General features: G+C 40.5%; 1 protein-coding gene across 10 annotated transcripts in view; it reads left to right on the top strand.

Moving 5' to 3' along the window:
- Nucleotides 1-15,419, top strand: part of ZNF248 (zinc finger protein 248) — a 29,164-nt gene extending 13,745 nt beyond the window's left edge. For 8 of the 10 annotated variants that reach the window (XM_082407639.1, XM_082407644.1, XM_082407638.1 and 5 more), the window contains one exon: nt 2,060-15,419. In XM_082407639.1, coding sequence (XP_082263765.1) covers nt 2,060-3,549 — 1,490 coding nt within the window. In that variant the 3' untranslated portion in view covers nt 3,550-15,419. The remainder of the gene's footprint in view (nt 1-2,059) is intronic. The other 2 variants (XM_082407640.1, XM_082407636.1) reach the window with 1 other exon arrangement.
- The last annotated feature ends 4,296 nt before the right edge of the window (nt 15,420-19,715 follow it).

The raw sequence follows: 19,715 nt of genomic DNA, 5'->3' as shown, positions 1-19,715 counted from the left end.
TTACTTTGTTGAGCCAAGTTTAGAAGAGATCACTCTTTTTCATCCATTCAGAAAGCATTCTATAGTACTCTTCCTAAATGCACATTTCCTTATTTTGTCCTCATGTACAGGTTGGAAATAATTCATATGCACATTACTTTCTAAGAAGGATTAATGTGTATCCTCAATGAAGTCAGAGGAAACAGAATTTTGGTAACACCTGTCAAGAGCTAGACTGTGGTCATGACAAAGGATTTAGCATTGAGCACTGGATTTGTTTTATTTTACAGTGAATTAAACAGACAGTAACCTCTTCTAAGGCAGCAAGTGGAAGCTAAACATGGTAGGGATGTTGTAGAGTTTGTTGGCTTTTGTTCTTTTATTAATATTTTTGTGGTTTGTTATTTTAAATTAAAGTAAGTAGCATTTCCTGAAGGATGTCCAGGTCCCAAGGAGAGCCAAGGCTGGAGTGTAGCTAATTAAGTGAAATGGTGTTGTTGGGAATGAACAGTTTATGAGCGCTCCAGCTAGAGTTGCACAGATATTTTTTAATGGATTTGTGGAATTGTGATTTGAACTCTTACTGTGAATCTAGTTTTTGTTTTGATTTGTGTTTGCCAGGATAAAAACTATTATCAGTTAGTGTTTGGAGCAGTGGGCTCAGGACTGTTCTAGATTTTTTTTTTAAACACGTAATTAACATTGTTGCATTGGGTACCAACAGTAAAGTATAGACAAGAATTTTTATGATAAAGTTTGTTGAAGGTCTCAGAACCATATAGACAAATGTGATCATTATGGGTCTCACCAGTAAGTAAAAGCCACAGATGAGGCTAGATATGAAAGCAGAAAACCTCACTGTAAAAGATAAACCTAGATATAAAAGCAGACTTAAAAATCACTATTGCTTTAGAAACAAAATTGTTTTGAGGAAAAGTAGACCAGCAGACTGAAGTAAAGAAACATATGACTTGATGGTTGGGATAACTTCATTAACAGCTGTGAGAAAACCAAATGAACCTGGTCGTTTTGCAGAGATGGTCTGCCCCTCCTCTATTTTGTATTTCCTGTTGGGCATTTGTGTTGTTGTGAATCACAGCTAGATAGAGTCTGGGTTAAAGCACTGTACCTTAAAACATGAGGAAATAGGTGCTTTCAGAAATTTATTTTGATGTTGCTATATCAAATGGGAAAAAGAGGAATGGCAACATGCATATTAGTGAGGATCCTACCACAGTAATCAAGCTGTGGGAAGATAAGGACAAGAAACCATAATCTGTCTCTGTCAAACTGAGCACCTCCTCTAATATGTTTCTCAGACAGTCTATTTTCCTTTAAAAAAAACAAAACAAAAACAAAAAACCTCCTTTGTTGAACTCATCCAGTTCTCGGAGTTTCCTGCTCCCTACATGAACAATGCTCAGAAAATCTCCATCCCTTGCTCACCACGTCTTGAGTTCATTTCACCTTCTCTAGCCTGCTGCTCTTACAGCATTTAAAAAAATAATTATTCCTTGTGAATTAAAGGAAAAACTAGATCCTGGGCTAGCGGACAATTCTTCTGAACCTGAGGAAGTTGGTGTCTTCAGAACTTTAGTCTGGTGTTGATGTGTAGAGTAGAAGCAAGTACTGTAGTAGGAATCCCACCCAGCAGTGTCTGAGGGGATTAGGACTAGACTGTCTGTCTCCACCAAACATAGTTCATCCCCTGAAAGCCCTTGTCTACTAATCTTCAACATCACTTTATTCAGTGTTCAATGTCGCTGTTGGGCTCACTCCATTCTCTTGAGCTTCCTGATTTCTGAATCAGCCACTCACCGGTTCCCTGTGCTTTGAACTTATTTCACCTTTTTCTGTCCAGTTTTAAAGGTTATATTAATAAAGTATTCCACTGCAGCATGTATTTATTTTCCACTCAAACCAGAAGGGTAAAGGAAATGTATACTTGGATTTAGTTTACACCAGAAAACTGAGCCTAAAACAAAAGAATTGACTGTGTAATAGGGCATTAGTATAAAAGTCCAATTCCATTATAAATGTACTATGATTTATAAGATGTGGTTATTTTTCTCATTTCTAGAAGACTGGAAAGTTGATGACCTGATAGAGAGCAGCCAGGAAAATGAAGATGAACTTTTTTGGCAACTTGCTTTCACCAACCCAACGTTAAGTACAGATAGTGGTGACAGAGTAAGGAAAACTTTAAATCTAGGTACAGACTCTGTTCCTTCAAGAAATTTTCTGTATAAGATATGTGACACATGTGAAATGAGTTTGAAAAATATTTCAGGCTTAATTATTAATAGAAAGAACTATTCTGGAAAGAAGCCTGATGAGTTTAATGTATATGAGAAATTGCTCCTTGATATTCGGCATGAGAAAACTCCTACTGGAGGGAAATCTTATAAATATAATCAAAAAAAGAATGTCCTCAATCGTAGCCAGGATCTCACTCAGCCAATTTTTGACCCACCTTTTGAGTATAATGAAAATGGACAAGGCTGCCATGGGGAGGCAGACTTTTTCACAAACAAGAAAGCTCAGATAGGAGAGGCACACTGTAAATATAATGAATGTGGAAGAACTTTCATCCAAAGTTTAAAGCTCAGTTTATCTCAGAGAACTCATTTGGAAATGGAGCCATATGAATGCAGTATTTGTGGGAAGTCCTTCTACATGGATTTAAGATTGGGGCATCAGAGAGCTCTTACAGGGGAAAATCCTTATAATGAATATGGGCAGATTTTCTGTGACAGTTCAGCTTTCATTATCCATCAGGGAAATTACACAAGAAAGATCCCCCATGAATATAAAGTAAGTCACAAAATGTGGGAAAAGTCAACCCTCTTTAGACATCAGATAGTACACGTGGGGGAAAAACCTTATGAGCCCAATGAAAATGGAAATACTTTCAACAAGAAGTCACATCTCACCCAACTTCGAAGAGCTCACTCAGGAGAGAAAACCTTCGAATGTGGTGAATGTGGGAAAACATTCTGGGAGAAGTCAAACCTCACTCAACATCAGAGAACACACACAGGAGAGAAACCCTATGAATGTACTGAATGTGGGAAGTCCTTTTGTCAGAAACCACATCTTACCAACCATCAGCGAACACATACAGGAGAAAAACCCTATGAATGTAAACAATGTGGAAAAACGTTCTGTGTGAAGTCAAACCTCACTGAACATCAGAGAACACACACAGGGGAGAAACCCTATGAATGTAATGCATGTGGAAAATCCTTCTGCCACAGGTCAGCCCTAACTGTGCATCAGAGAACACACACAGGAGAGAAACCCTTTATATGTAATGAATGTGGGAAATCCTTCTGTGTGAAATCAAACCTCATTGTACATCAAAGAACTCACACAGGAGAGAAACCTTATAAATGTAACGAATGTGGGAAAACCTTCTGTGAGAAATCAGCTCTCACTAAACATCAGAGGACTCACACAGGGGAGAAACCCTATGAGTGTAATGGATGTGGGAAAACCTTTAGTCAGAGGTCAGTACTCACTAAACATCAGAGAATTCACACAAGGGTGAAAGCTCTTTCAGCATCCTGAACGTTCTGAAGCCTTTATCCACTCTTTCAAATTCGTTATACAGGTTTTTAAAATGACATTAATGAAACCCAAAGAATGCCACAAATTATTAGAAAGTGAGGTTTTGTTGTACTTCAGATAATTAGTACTAGAATAAAACCTTATAATGTTTTGAATATGTGAAAGCTTTCAAGAAAAAGTAAAACTTTCCATCAGAAAATTTATATTGAGGGGAAATTCATTTAAATAATATGGCAAAAACCTTTATCTAGAATTTATGTTGTGTAGTGCCATATTCTGGATGTGATGCCGAAATTTTATTGTAAATGTAATGGATGATACTCATTTATAGTCATACTTACAGAATCTGAAGTTTAAAAAAGTTAAATGACAACAGCATTAAACATTTATGCGAAGAGTCCTTGATGTTTGCAGACCTTATGTGAGTATGCTAATATCATAGAAATTTGAGGTATTCTTGATATGTATATTAGAGCCCAACATGCTTGTGAAGAGAAACTCTGAACCCTTAGTTAAGTAACTATTATGGTCTATATTAATATTTCCCACACTAGATACCATCAGTGTCTTTATAGGTTGACACAATTATGTACATATGTATATGTAAATATGTTTATACACACATACCAACACACAGTGGTGTACTGCAGTAAGCTTATACTGGCTTGCAAGTACTGCTGATTGTTAAATTTTCAGGAATTTTGTGAGCCAGTTGTTAAACAGAGTCATTATTTAAAAATTAAACTATATAAACTTACAGTTAAATATTTAAAAAGCAAGGGTAATAAGTATTCAACATTCATCACTTCCTAATTACTTTACAGTATTTTGCTGTTATCTTTGTTCTTTAGGTTATTTGTATTGTTGAATCTGCATGGTGAATACTGTATAATGATGTGCTACTGGATATCTCTTCCCAGCTCTACATTCAGTGCCATCATGTTGGTAGCTTGGCTTTAGTGGGAGTATTTACACCATGATAATTGGCAAATTCTACAAATCAGGGTTTTGTTTTCTCAGAGAACCTGTAGTCACATATTTACAGTAGCACATCACTGTGTATTTATGAAAATACATTTGGAAAATTTAAAGTACAAGCCACATACCCCTTTTTCCATTTCCTGATATAAATAAATGGCTATGGCCATTATTGCTGAATGGCCTCTTCAATAAAGAAGCCGAAATATGTTTTTGTGAGGTTTTTAACTACCTCTGCATCAATCCTATTCTAAATACTACCAGAGTCTCTCTGTAGCATGGCCAGTATATGCTATTTTACAACCATATTGCTTACCTTTCTTCTGACTTTGCTGGCATATGTGAATGAGTATGGCCATTTTTACTGAGCTTCCACTTCCATAAAAGAGCCAAACAATATTTTTCTGAGGTTACTCAGCTGCCTTGGGTCAGTCAATAATGTAAATGCTATTAATAACAACGATATTTACATAAATTTCGCAAAGGTTAACATCAGTTATGAACAGTAATGCTCACTGCATTCTACAAATAAAAAGTGGTGTATAATGAAATGCCTCTGTCATATTCTTGGTGCTTCGTTGCTGTATCTATTTAGGCATGATGCGTGTAACCTGAGTTGTATGTAACAAAGGAACTATGTATTTGTATTTAATTTAATAGACTGTAATATACTGTCTCTCCCTTCTTTGTTCTACTGTTACCTTTGCTTCCTTGGAACACATTGAAAGCAGTTCCAAGAGATACCGCCCACCCAACAGCCAATCCCTGCTTCTTACTGGGCTGTTTTGTCTCTTTGTCCGTCCTTCCCCCAGATGACTTAGGGGTAAATCCACATTAGTCTAAGTTAATCATGAAGATTCTATTCTATTGATTTTGTTGGGATGGACATGTGAGCAGTGAGATATTTGGAAAATATTCTGCAGTGCTTTGGGGAAAGATCTCAGTGATAAAATATTGTCATGACATGGGAAGAGGTTGTCTCTCTTCTGCTGGACATTTTCATGTCTGTATGTTACACTAGATTATAGTTGTGACCCTGAAGGACAATAGCCTGAAGATAACAGTACACAAGATGGGAAAAGCCTGGCTCAGAGGTGACGTCACTAAGCTGCACAACTCTTTTTGGACCTGCTCTCTACTAGGAGTTTGTATTACTGTGGCAATAGTGGCTTCTTATTTATTCTCAGGGATGTCTGTTATTTAGACCTGAAGGCAGTCCCCTGATATAGATGAATTCTTTTCTAAGTGTTAATGTTCTATACAGCAATTTTAGGGAAGAATTACTCCTTTTGACAAGTTAGTATAGGATGGCTGTTAGTATCAGCCATGGTTCTGGTGAAAAACAGAATTCTGCTTCAACTAAGACTTCAGTGGCAGACTTATTACAGTACAGTAGTTTGGGCCAAAAACAAGGGATATTGAAGCACCTAGAGACTAGTGTCACCAGGAAGCCATTACCATTCTAAGTCCTTAAGGGGAAAAGGATAGAAGCAAGTGTTACCAGAGCCCAGTAAGAGCTGCTCTTATGGAGGAGGGGCCTCCTCATAGGAGATACTGTCACTACCAAAATTTTGGCACCAAATCCTCAGAACCCTCAGATGCCACCTGCAGGTGAGCACAAGTGGGCACAGAGAATGTAGAAGGGAAGGTCTGGGTGGAGCTATTGGAGAATAAGCAGCACAGTGTTTTTTATTCCTGTACATTCCTATATAAAGGCTCAGTGTTAGAAATAAAGTTATTCTACTAGTTGAAAGTTAAGTGTTTCTGCCTCATTGTGCTGTTACGTTGTCATAAAGTAAATTCCTTTTGGAACTGAGCACTGTGGCAGGTATGTCTCTTCTTTGGCATATGTGAAGCAGACATGTTAAATTGATTATTCATATAGCCCTACCTGGTGTTTCTTGTCATATGTGGTGTGAGGTTAGCAGCTCTCTGTTCTTCCAAATAGCCAGTCCTCTCTGCACTGTTTGATTAATTCATCCTTTTTCTTGTTGGCTTGATATGGCCAGTTGGGATAACTGGTTACCCCCCTCGAGAGCATAATAAGTGTAGGTGTTTACCTCATATATTATAATGAGTACATTTTTGTGTGTATTTTTAATTGAAATATAATATTTTGACAGTATTTCTGATTGGCAAAATTCAAATGCCCATAAAATAAGACTCCAGTGTATTATAAATTCTCTATAGGTAGATATATATGGATTAAAATACATGGCAAAAGGCCCAGGATACCTGCTGAACTAAAAGCCAATAGTTACTTCAGGGGAGGTAACTGTTGGGGTAGAGACTGAAGCATAGTCATCTGTTATACTCCAAAGAGTGTTTATGCCCTCTTCTCCCAATATGGGCCCTGGTTAATCAGCACAGTCCTAGGAAAGCTTAGGAAATTTCGCTACCTCCTTGGGCACCAGTCATGGCCGCCATGCTTCTCCAAGTTCCTCTTTTATTTTAAGGAATGTGATTAAAGACTGACAAGAGCAGAGCATGTCTTCACAAGGGGCTTCAAGGAATTCTGAACCCCGTCTTATTCTTTAAGGACTTGGGCTTCTTTTCGGCAGGTTAGACAACTGAGAATTTTTGGCTGTGTGTTATTGGAAGTAAGTTCAGGGTAAGATCTACTTTCACATAGGGATAACTACCCCTATTTTGTAGATGAGGATACTGAGCCCAGAGAGCATCAACCATTCCACCCTGTGGACTCCAGACATGCTCAAGGTGGGGCATGCAAGATATTAAGCATTACTTCTCTACCTCCTCAAGCATCTGAGGGGAACTTGCTCTCAAACAGTGGTGTCTAAGAGTAGACGTCAGTTCCTCAAGATTATGTAGTGGCTATTGCAACTTTTCTACGTTCTTCTAGTAATGTAACCTATTCTTGTGAGCATGGAGTTGGCATTTACTCCAGATGGTACCATCTATTCCTGGCTCCACGTCTGTGTTCATCCAGGAATGATCCTTTGTTAAAATAGGCCAATGAGAACCCATCCTAGAATATTTTTATTGAGAAGTCATCGTGACCAGATAGTTTGTGTCCTTCTTGCTACCAGCAGCCATATCAAGAAAATATATCTGCAAGGGAGAAGATGATGGTGACAAGCGTTATAAAAATAAAATGGGAAGAGTTGTCAGAAAGATGGTTTGATTTTACGTAGTGCGGAGAGGGAAAGACCTCATTGGGGAGGCCAAAGTGGAGGGAAAGAGGCACTTGGATATCTGGAGGAAGTTGTGTGTATGTGTGTGTAATACATACACATGTATAACCTGCTTTTTTTTTTTTTTTTTTTAATTGGGCCCATTTTCTGTCTTGAACTTGACCTCCCCTTGCTTGGTATGAGCTATCATCATGCCTATGCTTGGCAGGGAAAGGTGGAGCCGTAGCCTCTGGGAGGGTTTAATTCATGGGTATCCTAGATGTCCTCAGCCACTACCCCTGTTTATTGCCCCCAGTTGGAGACTGCAGCTGTAGTTGCCCTGAACCTACCCCTTTATCTCTGTTTTTCTGGGGAAGGCTTATCCTGTTGAATCCCTGTTATTTTCACTTAATCTTCTGCCACCCCAACACCATTTATTAAATAGGCCCATTTCTCTTCACTTTTTAAAAAACACTACCGGTATCATATACTGAATTCTTACGACAATCTTAGGACTTCACATGTTTTTTCCCCCGACTCAAAACTAAAATATTTAGATGGTTATAGCCATTAAAGACACATCTTCAGATAAGCGTTAGTCTTTACTTTTAAAAAATGTTTGGCTCTTCCCATTATTCCACATAAAATTTACATTTGTTCTAACAATGGAACAAAAAAAATGTGAAAATACATAACTTCGTTGAGATTTTGTTTGGAATGTTGTGCCATAACATACTTCATTTTGTATTCAGGAAAATGATTTGTACCTCTTATTACTCAAATCTTTTAAACTATTGTTCAGTAAAGTTCGTTTCCTTCATATAGACTCTGCATATTTTTTATTTATGTCTAGATATTTTTTTCTTTGAACTTGTACACCTCTTGACTATATTATCATCATGGACAGAAGGGGGACACTTTATATTCTTAAAATATATTTACCAATAAAGATTTTCACTATATATTTAATGAAAAGACAGTCACACAGCATTATACCCTTTGTAAAAAAGTCAGAGTTGGTGCTTAAAGTTAACTTTGAGAGCAGGGGTCTTCTTTTGGATTGTATTTCTTTTTTGGATTTTCTTCCATTTTTGTTTAATAATTGTGTAATTTTTCGAATCTAACATATTTTGCAACCCAGGAGAAACCCTGATGATCATGGATATGACATTTTTTAATGGTTGGCCTCTGTTTTCAGCTTTATTTAAATGTTTTACATATATCCATAATTGAAATGGATATATTTGTGGCATATATTTGTGGTAGTTTTATATTAGTATAGAGTCAGGGTGTGATTATAGTCCATTTTTAAACTATGTCCTTGGGATTGTAAAAGAGCAATACCTCCAGAGAGAAGAGATTATTTTGGGGAGCACTAAAGGAGGGACCATTGAGGCTAATGGATGCTGAATTCAGAAATGTGACATATTGGGCCTCTGATGACACTGGGGAAGGAAGGTGCAGCCGTTTGCTCAGCACATGTGCAGTTCACTGTCTCCAGCCTCCTAAGGCTCCAGCCTTTGTCTTCTGGAGACTTGGTTCAGGACAGAGAACGGGAAAGGAAGTTTGTGCACTTTTGGGTTCTGTGGAATTTGGCAGAGAGAAAAGGAGTTGAGATTAGCTTACAGTGGGTAGGATCCAAAATTTCTCCAAATGCCTCTGAATTGGGCCCATTAATGTTTTAATTCGTGTCCATAATATTTTTGTGCCTGCCTTGGACTTACCTTCAGATAAAGGCCTTTGAGGATAGGCTATGCTCTACGGTCTGTGTTTTAGAGTGAAGGGGAGGGTGCAGAGGAGAGAGGATGAGGACTGGAATTGAGCAGGGGATCAGCTGTGGTTGCATGTGTTACCTTCTTTGAGGAAAGCTCCCTATGTCGGTGGCCAGATGTGTGCAGTAAAATGTATACGTCTCGATTCCAGAAGATCTTTCTGAAGCTGTGTATGCCAGGGCATGAGGTCCATGAGTGTGATTGAGGAGGCTTGTTAAAGGCTGTCCAGTTAAGAGCTGGGGCTGTGGGGTGTTAGTGGTCTGTAGTAAAGCACACGGTCCAAGAGCATGGACTTTGGAGTTAGTCTGCATACACGTCCATATTCTATTACTTAATACATCTGTGAGTCTAGATAGGAGGTTTAACCACTGAAAACCTTAGTTTATCCCTGTCTAAAATGTGAATGACGGTGGTACCCACTTTATAGAGTTGTAGGACTTAAATAAGATAAGCAAGTAAATTCTAAATATATTCATTCAATCAATAGATTTGAGTCAGTTTCACAGTTGATGAGTTATTTGAAAATCAAACAGAAAAAACTCTGTGGAGAGTTACATCACCAAGACGGCGAAGTAGGAGACCCCAGCCTTCCCCGACAAAGGTCAACAATTAGTTATCCAGGAAAAAAAACAGCTCTGGGAGAGCTCAGAAATCCACTTAACAAACTTCAGCAACAGAGTAGAACAAAAAACCTGAGAAGAACTACTCAAAAAGGGAAGGAAGAGCCGCTTCATTTTGCCTGCATCGTCCCACCCCGCTGGCCTGCGCTGCTCAATGCCAGATGGACCAACCCAGCTAGGAAGAGCTCTCACTGGAAAAGGAGGAGCAGGCGAGCAACCAGCCTCCCCAGCCTTTCAGGGCACCAGAGGAAGGACCCACTTCAGTTTCACTCCACCCAGAGACTGGCACAGGTGAGATGTATAGAGGTAGCTAGGAACACGGAAGAAGAACAGAGGCTACCAGTATCACCCACACAGCAGTAGCAACCACAGTTCCCAGTGACCTGTTCTGCAGAGGATCCCAGCAGCTTTCCCACTGAAGAAACCAATGGGCAGCACAGCCACAGACTCCCTGCAGGTTTCACCAGTTTTTGCCCAACAGGTATTTGCATTTACAGACACCAGCTGCCTGAGTCCGCCTCTAGGCCCTTCTGCCCCACCCCCGGTCACCAGAGCCTGGGATCCACAGTGGCAGCTAGTCAAGGCCTCCGCAGCTGCAGGAGTGCAAGGCACCAGCCTAGCCCTCACAGCTAACCCCCACCACCATATGCACCCTTGGGGTTACCTCCTCCAGCTGTGCATTTGCATGCTGCCAGCCTGACTCTTGTCACCAACTTCCATTGCCATGTGCACACCTGGTGTGCTGTCCCGCGGCCATGGAAGTGCATGTTGTCAGCCAAGGTCCCCATAACTGCTGGTGGGCCTGGATTCAGCCGTATCTCAAGTCACTGGCCTGCACCACTGGGCTCACAGGCAGCTAGGCCCACTGCCAGCTGTGCACCTGCACTTCCCTGGCCTGAACTTTGTCACTAACATCCACTGCTGTGTGCCTGTGGCAATACCTTACAGCCACAGGAGTGCACGGCAACAGGGCCCCATTAACTGCATCGGGGCCCAGACTCGGCCCTCTCTCGCCACTGGTCTGCACCACTGGGCTCACCTGCAGCTACCCCTGCAGCTGTGCACCTGCACGCTCCTGGCCTGACTCCCTTCATTGGCCTCACTGCCATGCAAGTGCCTGTGGAGACACGCTGCAGCCCCAGGAGTGCACACCCCACGGCAGCCAGTGTGCCCACAGTTGGCCGAGGTCCTTGTTGCTGGCCCTGGTCCTCACCACTCTGTGTCTGCAACCAACCCCTGCCACTTCACAGCAACTGTGGCCAGCCCCGGAGCTGAGTGTATGCATGCCACTGGCTCTGGCCACCACTGCTGCCTGCCCTGATCCTTAGCTGCTGGACCTGGAGGTGCTGCTAAGAGCCCTATCAGTCCTTGCAGCCACTGGGGACCCCCACAGCACTCACCAAGGGCCACATAGTTGCCAATGCCCTGACCCCAGTGGCCTGAGCCAGTGAGACATCACACCTCCCCTCCACCAAGCCAGAGCTGCCACCCACTCTAGCACTTGGCACCCTGCACCAGTAAACCTGCATCACAGAACATTCTGGCATGTTCCCACAGGTGATAGTCTTTCCTTACTAAAGTCAGTCCATAACGTCTGCAAGAGGTGACTGCTTGTTCATATGTACAAACACCTATGCAAGGATACAGGGATCAGGAAAAATTAGGGAAATATGACAATACCAAAGGAACACAGTAAACTTACAGTAACCGACCCCAAACAAATAGAGATTCATGAATTGCTTGATTATTCAAAATAATTGTTCTAAATATGCTCAGAGAGCTATAAGAGAACACAGATTAAGAATTTAATGAAATCAGGAAAATAGTACAAAAACAAATTGAGAAGTTCAATGAAGAGAAAACATTAAAAAAAACCACAACAAGATTTTAGTTGAACAACATAATGACTGAAGAATTGAATAGCTTCACCAGCAGACTGGACTTTAAAGAAGAAAGAATAAGTGAACCCCCCAAAAAGAAGAAAGATCACTTGTAATTTATCCAGTCAGAGGAGAAAAAAAAGTGAAGGGGCATCCCTGGTGGCGCAGTGGTTAAGAGTCTGCCTGCCAATGCATGGGACATGGGTTCGAGCCCTGGTCTGGGAGGATCCCACATGCCGCGGAGCAGCTAGGCCCGTGAGCCACAATTACTGAGCCTGCGCATCTGGAGCCTGTGCTCCGCAACAAGAGAGGCCGCGATAGTGAGAGGCCCGCGCACCGCGATGAAGAGTGGCCCCCGCTCGCCACAACTAGAGAAAGCCCTCGCACAGAAACGAAGACCCAACACAGCCATAAATAAATAAATAAATAAATAAATAAAAATAAAAAGAAAATTCTCATTTAAAAAAAAAAAAGTGAAGAAAGACTATGGGACTAATGGGACACCATTAAGTGAAACAATGTATACGTCACTGGAGACCCAGGAGAAGAGGGAGAAAGAGACAGAAAGCTTATTTAAAGAAATAATGGGACTTCCCTGGTGGCGCAGCGGTTAAGAATCTACCTGCCGGGCTTCCCTGGTGGCGCAGTGGTTGAGAATCTGCCTGCCAATGCAGGGCACACAGGTTCGAGTCCTGGTCTGGGAAGATCCCACATGCCACGGAGCAACTGGGCCCATGAGCCACAATTACTGAGCCTGCACGTCTGGAGCCTGTGCTCCGCAACAAGAGAGGCCGCGATAGTGAGAGGCCCGTGCACCGCGATGAAGAGTGGCCCCCACTTGCCACAACTAGAGAAAGCCCTCGCACAGAAACGAAGACCCAACACAGCCATAAATAAAATAAATAAATAAAATTTGAAAAAAGAAAATGCTCCCTATTTAAAAAAAAAAAAAAAAGAGGGAAAGCAATATTTAAAAAAAAAACAAAAAACAAAAAGAATCTACCTGCCAATGCAGGCGACACGGGTTTGATCCCTGGTCCGGGAAGATCCCACATGCTGCGGAGCAATGAAGCCCATGCGCCACAACTACTGAGCTGTGCTCTAGAGCCTGCTAGCCACAACTACTGAAGCCCACACGCCTAGAGCCTGTGCTCTGCAGCAAGAGAAGCCACCGCAATGAGAAAACCACGTACCGCAATGAAGAGTAGCCCCCACTTGCCGCGACTAGAGAAAACCCACGTGCAGCAATGAAGACCCCATGCAGCCAAATATAAATAAATAAATACATTTATTTATTTTTTTATTTTTTTAAAAAAAGAAATAATGGCTGGAAACTTCCCAAACCAAGAGAGAGATGTGGACAGCCAGGTACATGAAGCTAATAGATCACCCCATAATTTCAATCCAAAAAAATCTTTTCCAAGACACATTATAATAAAACTGCCAAAAAGCAAAGCCAAAGAGATAATTTAAAAAGCAACAAAAGAAAAAAATTTTCTCTCATACAAGGAAACCATCATAAAGCTATCAGTGGATCTTTCAACAGAAACCTTGCAAGCCAGGACTGAGTAGGATGATACACTTGAAGCGCTGGAAAAAAAACTGCCAATCAGGAATACTTTACCCAGCAAAACTGTCCTTCAGAAATGAAGGCACGATACTCTCCCAAACAAAAGCTGAAGGAATTCATTACCACTTGAAGGAGTTATTCAAGTACAAACAAAAGGTGCTAATTAATAACATGAAAATATACAACACACTGGTAAATATAAGTATTCTAAGTCAGACTTAGAATACTCTAACACTATAATATGGTGGTGTGTAAAACATTTAACTCTAGTATAAAGCTTAAAGGACAACAGCATTAAAAATAGCTATAATAGTAAATGGATATACAGTACAAAAGTGTAAATTGACAACAACATAAAATGGGACGAATAAAGAAGTATAGCTTTTTGTATGCGATCGAAGTTAAGTTGTTTTGAGCTTAAAATAAACTGTCATGTCAATAAAATGTTTCAAGTAAGCCTCATGGTAACCACAAAACAGAAACCTATAGTAGATACATTCAAGATAAAGAAAAGGGAATCAAAGTATACTTTATGCAAAAGAATGAAATTGGACTGTGTATATGCAAAAGAATGAAACTAGACCCCTATCTTACATCACTCACAAAAATAAGAATGGATTAAAGTCTTAAACATAAGACCTGAAACTGTAAAACTCCCAGGTGAATGCATAGAGAAAGAGCTCCTTGGCACTGGCAATGATTCTTTGGATAAGACACCTGAAGCACAAGCAACAAAAGCAAAAATCAACAAGTAGGACTGCATCAAGCTAAAAAGCTTCTGCACAACCAAAGAAACAAAATGAACCAGCAAACTATGGAATGGTGGGAAATATTTGCAAATCATATATCTGGTAAGGGGTTCATATCCAAAATATATTAGGAACTCACACAACACAATGGCCAAAAAACAAAACAAAAAAACCCCCAAACAATTTGATTTTAAAATGGGCAGAGGAACTGAATAGACATTTCTCCAAAAAAGACATACAAATGATGTCAAAAAGGTGCTCAGCATCACTAATCATCAGGGAAAATCAAGTCAAAAAGACAATGGCGTATCACCTCACACTTGTTAGAATGAATCTTATCAAAAAGACAGTTAACAAATGATGCTGGTGAGGATGTGGAGAAAAGGGTAGTCTGGTGCACTGCTGGTGGGAATATAAATTGGTAAGGCTACTAAGGAAAACAGTACAGAGATTCCTCAAAGTGTTAAAAATAGAACTACCATATGATCCAGCAACCCCACTCATATATCCAGAGGAAATGAAATCACTATCTCAAAGAGATACCTGCAGTCCCATGTTTGTTGCAGCATTATTCACAATAGCCAAAATACACAAACAACCTAGGTGTCCACTGACAGATGAATAAAGAGAAAATATAGAAATTATATATATATATAATGAAGTATTATTCAACCATTAAAAAAGAAGAAAATCCTGCCATTGAAACAACACTGATAAACCTTGAGGGCATTAGGTTAAGTGAAATAAGTCGACAGTGAAGGACAAATACTGTATGTTCTCACCTATATGTGGAATCTAAAAACTCACAGAAACAGTGTAGAATGGTGGTTGCCAGGGGCTGAAAGATGGGGAAAATGGGGAGATGTTGGGCAAAGGGTACAAACTCATTCATAAGATGAGTAAGTTCCATGAATCTAAGGAAGAGCATGGGGACTATATAGTCAACAATATTGTACTCTATAATTGAAAGTTGCTATGAGAGCATAGCTTCATTGTTCTCACCATAACAACAAAATGATAATTAATGTTAAGTGAAGAATGTGTTAACTAACCTTACTGTGGTATACATTTTGTAATATACAAGTGTATCAAATCATCACATTGTACACCTTAATCTTACACAATGTTATATGTCAATTATATCTCAATAAAGCTCGGAAAAACCTCTGTCTTCTTATAGAGCTTATTTTCTAATGGGGACAACAAAAGTACAAACAGGTACTTATGACTCACTCCACAGATCCACTCCCACATGAAGCAAGCAAAACTGATGAAAATTATTTTTTTTTAAAAAAGAAAAGTCTCTGGAAATTGTCCTAAAGGCATATGGCAAAAAAGAAACATTCAAGAAAATCTACTTAAAACTCATTAAGAACAGCAAGAGTTTGTCATATTTGAACCTCAACTAGCTCCCCTGCCCCCCAGCTCAGTGTGACAGTAACTCCAGTCACGTGCAGCCAAAAGAACAGCTGTCTTGCCTCCCAGCTCCCAGTCACATGCAATGGCATCTATCTGGGAGGGGCAGGCTCCCAGTGTTTCCTGTATTTCTCCAGCAACCTCTTTTAGAGGCTGCATTGTAGGTGAGTGCCATTTAAAGAGAAGTCAAGAGCTCCTATTCCTCCAGACCCCACTCCTGTTTCAGGTGTACCATGCTGAGAATACTGAGGCCCCAATCACCCACATTTTGACTAAGTAGGGTAGAGGTTCCAGGCCAAAAGGGAAAATGAGAAGACCACAGGTTACTATGCCCATACAGCACTATGCTCCTAAAATACCGGTGTCACAGAGAGAAGAATGCCGCTGTGTCCACTCCTATATCTGGGGCATGGCTCAGAGATTTTTGCCAAGGGGGAAAGGCAGGTCATAGAATCAAGAGGTCCAAAGCTCTCGCCAAGGAACTGACTTTATTTAAAAGAGTGTACAGGATGGTTAAGCCTAAAGGCACTCAAAAATCAGTGAAGGTATGGTGAAAAGCAATTAAAAAGAGGCTGGTAGTTTCATGAGAGATCTAGGCTAAACCACAGAACAGGTAGTTTACTAGAGAGAAGCAAGGAAAAGATGAATAAGAGTCTACCTGAGATCAAAATGAGCCCCAAATACCTCAGAAACTTTTCACAGAAAGGCTTGGGTAGTAAATTGCAGTTAATTTAAGTCAATTTTAGTTATTAGCATAGTAGTGGTTACCCATTCCCCACTTCCTAGTCCTGTGGCAGTCAGCTATTCACATATTCCTGGAACACCTTGCATGCAGCTTGCAGGAGCCAGGGTGGACATTAAGAACCCTGTCCTCTAAATATCAGGGATTTGTGCTCTGTTTGCTCACTGCTGCTTCTGATTGTGGAGAGGCAGACACAGAGGCAGGCAGCCATTGTGGCACCCCCCATACCACTGCTGTAAGCCACTCCTCCTCTGAATAAAGTAACTTCTTAGGATTTAAAGGGCTGGCACTCTTTTCTCCTTCATTTTTCTCTTTTTCACCCTTTGGGAGTCATACATTTAAAGACGAGGACATTCAAAAGCAACCACAAATACAGGAAAATTTAGAAAATACCACACATGCCCAAGGAGAGGTGCAGGCTCAGAAAAGACTTGAGAAGACCTTAAATTTTCACCTCAGCCTGATCCCAGCCCAAAGACATCCTAGAACAATTAAACAAACAAATAACACACTTAAAAGCCAGGGAAGGGAGAAAATCTGATCTTCAGAGACACGACGTTGTACGATTCAAATGTCCAGGTTTCAAGAAAAAAACCAAAAAACAAAAAAGAAAAAAACCACGAGGCATACAAAGAAAGAGGTAAAAAGAATTTAAAGAAAATGTCTCTGAGAAACACCAGATGGTGGGCGTAGTAAATAAAGACTTTAAAACTGTCTGAAACATGCTCTAAGACCTAAAAGATGATATGGACAAAGTCAAGAAAACAATGTATAAACAAAATTGAAATACCAGTAAAGAGGTTAAAAGAGCAAAAAGGAAAAAATTCTGGTGCTGAAAAGTACAATAACTGAAATGAAAAATGTACTAGAAGAAGTCAAAGACAGGTTTGACCAAGCAGAAGAAAAAATGGTAATTGAAGATAGGTACACTGAAATGATAGAGTCTGGGAGCAAAAATAAAAAATATTGAAGAGGACTTCCCTGGTGGCGCAGTGGTTAAGAATCCGCCTGCCAATGCAGGGGACACGGGTTTGATCCCTGGTCTGGGAAGACCCCACCTGCCGTGGAGCAACTAAGCCCCTGTGCCACAACTACTGAGCCTGTGCTCTAGGGCCCATGAGACACAACTACTGAGCCCACGAGCCACAACTACTGAGCCTGCACGCCTAGAGCCCGTGCTCCGCAACAAGAGAAGCCACTGCAATGAGAAGCCCATGCACTGCAATGAAGAGTAGCTCCTGTTCGCCCGCAACTAGAGAAAGCCCGCATGCAGCAACAAAGACCCAACGCTGCCAAAAAAAAAAAAAAAAAAACAGAAATAAGCCCCCACCTTAAACCAACTAGATGTAACAGATGTATACAGAAGACTCTACCAAACAACAGGAGAATATACATTCTTTTAAAGTGCACAGGGGGCATTCTCTAGGATAGACGATGTTAGTCCACGAGTTAACTCTCAATAGATTAAAAAAGATAGATGTCATATGAAGTATCTTCTCTGACAACACCAGGATGAAGTTAGAAATCAGTAACAGAAGAAAAGCTAGAAAATACACAAATTTGTGGAAATCACAAGACACACTGTTAAAAAACCAATGGGTCAAAGAACAAATCACAAGGCAAATTAGAAAATACTTAGAGACAAATGAAAGCAAAAACAGTATACTAAAACATATGTGATACCGTGAAAGCAGTACAAAGTGGGACATTAATGCCTATCAATGATTACATCTAAAAATAAAAAGGAGCTCAAAACAACCAAAATAGAATAATAAATGTTAGAGCAGAGAAAACTAAATAGAGAATAGAAAAACAGCAGAAAAAAATCAACAAGCCCAAGAATTGGTTCTTTGAAACGATGAATGAAATTGACAGAACTTAAATTTGCTTGACTAAGGAAAAAAAGAGAAGGCTCAAATTACTAAAATCAGAAATGAGAGTGGGCTGTGGCTTCCCTGGTGGTCCAGTGGTTAAAATTCCACACTTCCACTGCAGGGGGCACGGGTTCAATCCCTGGTCAGGGAACTAAGATCCCACGTGGCACACCACATGGCAAAAAACAAACAAACAAACCCACGAAAGTGGGGACATTACTACTCATTCTACAGAAATAAAAATAATTAAAAGAAAGTACTATGAGCAACTTATTCTGACAAACTGCATAACATAGATGAAACAGATTCCTAGAAACACAAGACCTACCAAGATTGACTTGTGAAGAAATAGAAAATCTGAGGGAAGGAGATAAAGACGACAGAGTAGGAGGATGCTGAGCCCACCTCCCCTCATGAACACATCAAAACTACAACTACATATAGAGCGACTCTTGCTCAAATCGACCTGGGGACTAGCAGAACAGCTCTTCTACAACTAAGGTTGTAATGAAAGATCCGCAGAGTCTGGTAGGAAGGGAGAAGGCACAACCTGGTTGGGACCCATACCCCTAGTGGGCGACACAGAAGAGGAGTGGGATATCACAGGCTCGGGGATCTTCCCTGAGGAGTGAGGGGTTTAAGCTACACATTAGGCACCTCAGACCTGGCGTCTGACACCAGAAAAGATGAGCCTCCTTAGCTGGTTTGAGGAGTGTGCACAGAGTCGTGCTTACTCCTGGTCACAGCACAGAGGCAGTAGATTGAAAACTGCCTGGGGCTCTGGCCGGCTTGCCACGACCACCCCAGGGCACCTCCCAGCCCACACCAGGCTCTTGCTCCAGCCACTCTTGCTCTGGTGCTGCTTCCCAGCCTAAGGTGGAGGCTACTGTTGCCAATGACAGTGTGCACACATGGAGGGAACAGAGCTGGCTCACACCATGAATGTTTCTTTATCAATAGTAGACAAAAAAATCAGCAAGGACATAGAAGAACTGCATAACACCATCAACAAACTAGATACGATTTACAGAACACTAAACTCAACAGTTGAATAAACATTTTTCCAAGTCTGCACAGAACATTCACCAACATAAAACAAATATTACATTTAAAAGAACTGAAGTCACACAAAGTATGTTCTCAGACCATTATGGAATTAAACCAGAAGTTAATGATAAAAAGATAACAGGTAAGTCTCCAAGCACTTGGAAATTAAACAAATACTTCTTAATAATCCACAGCTCAAAGAGAACTATCAAAAGAAATCAGAAAATATTTTGAGTAGAACAAAAATGAAAATATAACATGGCAACATTTGTGGTATATAGGTAAAGAGCACTTAGGAGGAATTTTACAACAGTAAATATTCATATTAGAAAATAAAGTTTCCATCTTAAACTAGAAAAAGGACAATGAAATAAAACCTAAGCA

This window comes from Balaenoptera borealis, assembly GCF_965194805.1.
Source record: "Balaenoptera borealis genome assembly, chromosome: 10".
NCBI lineage: Eukaryota > Metazoa > Chordata > Mammalia > Artiodactyla > Balaenopteridae > Balaenoptera > Balaenoptera borealis.
This window is presented reverse-complemented; position numbering and strand designations above follow the sequence as displayed.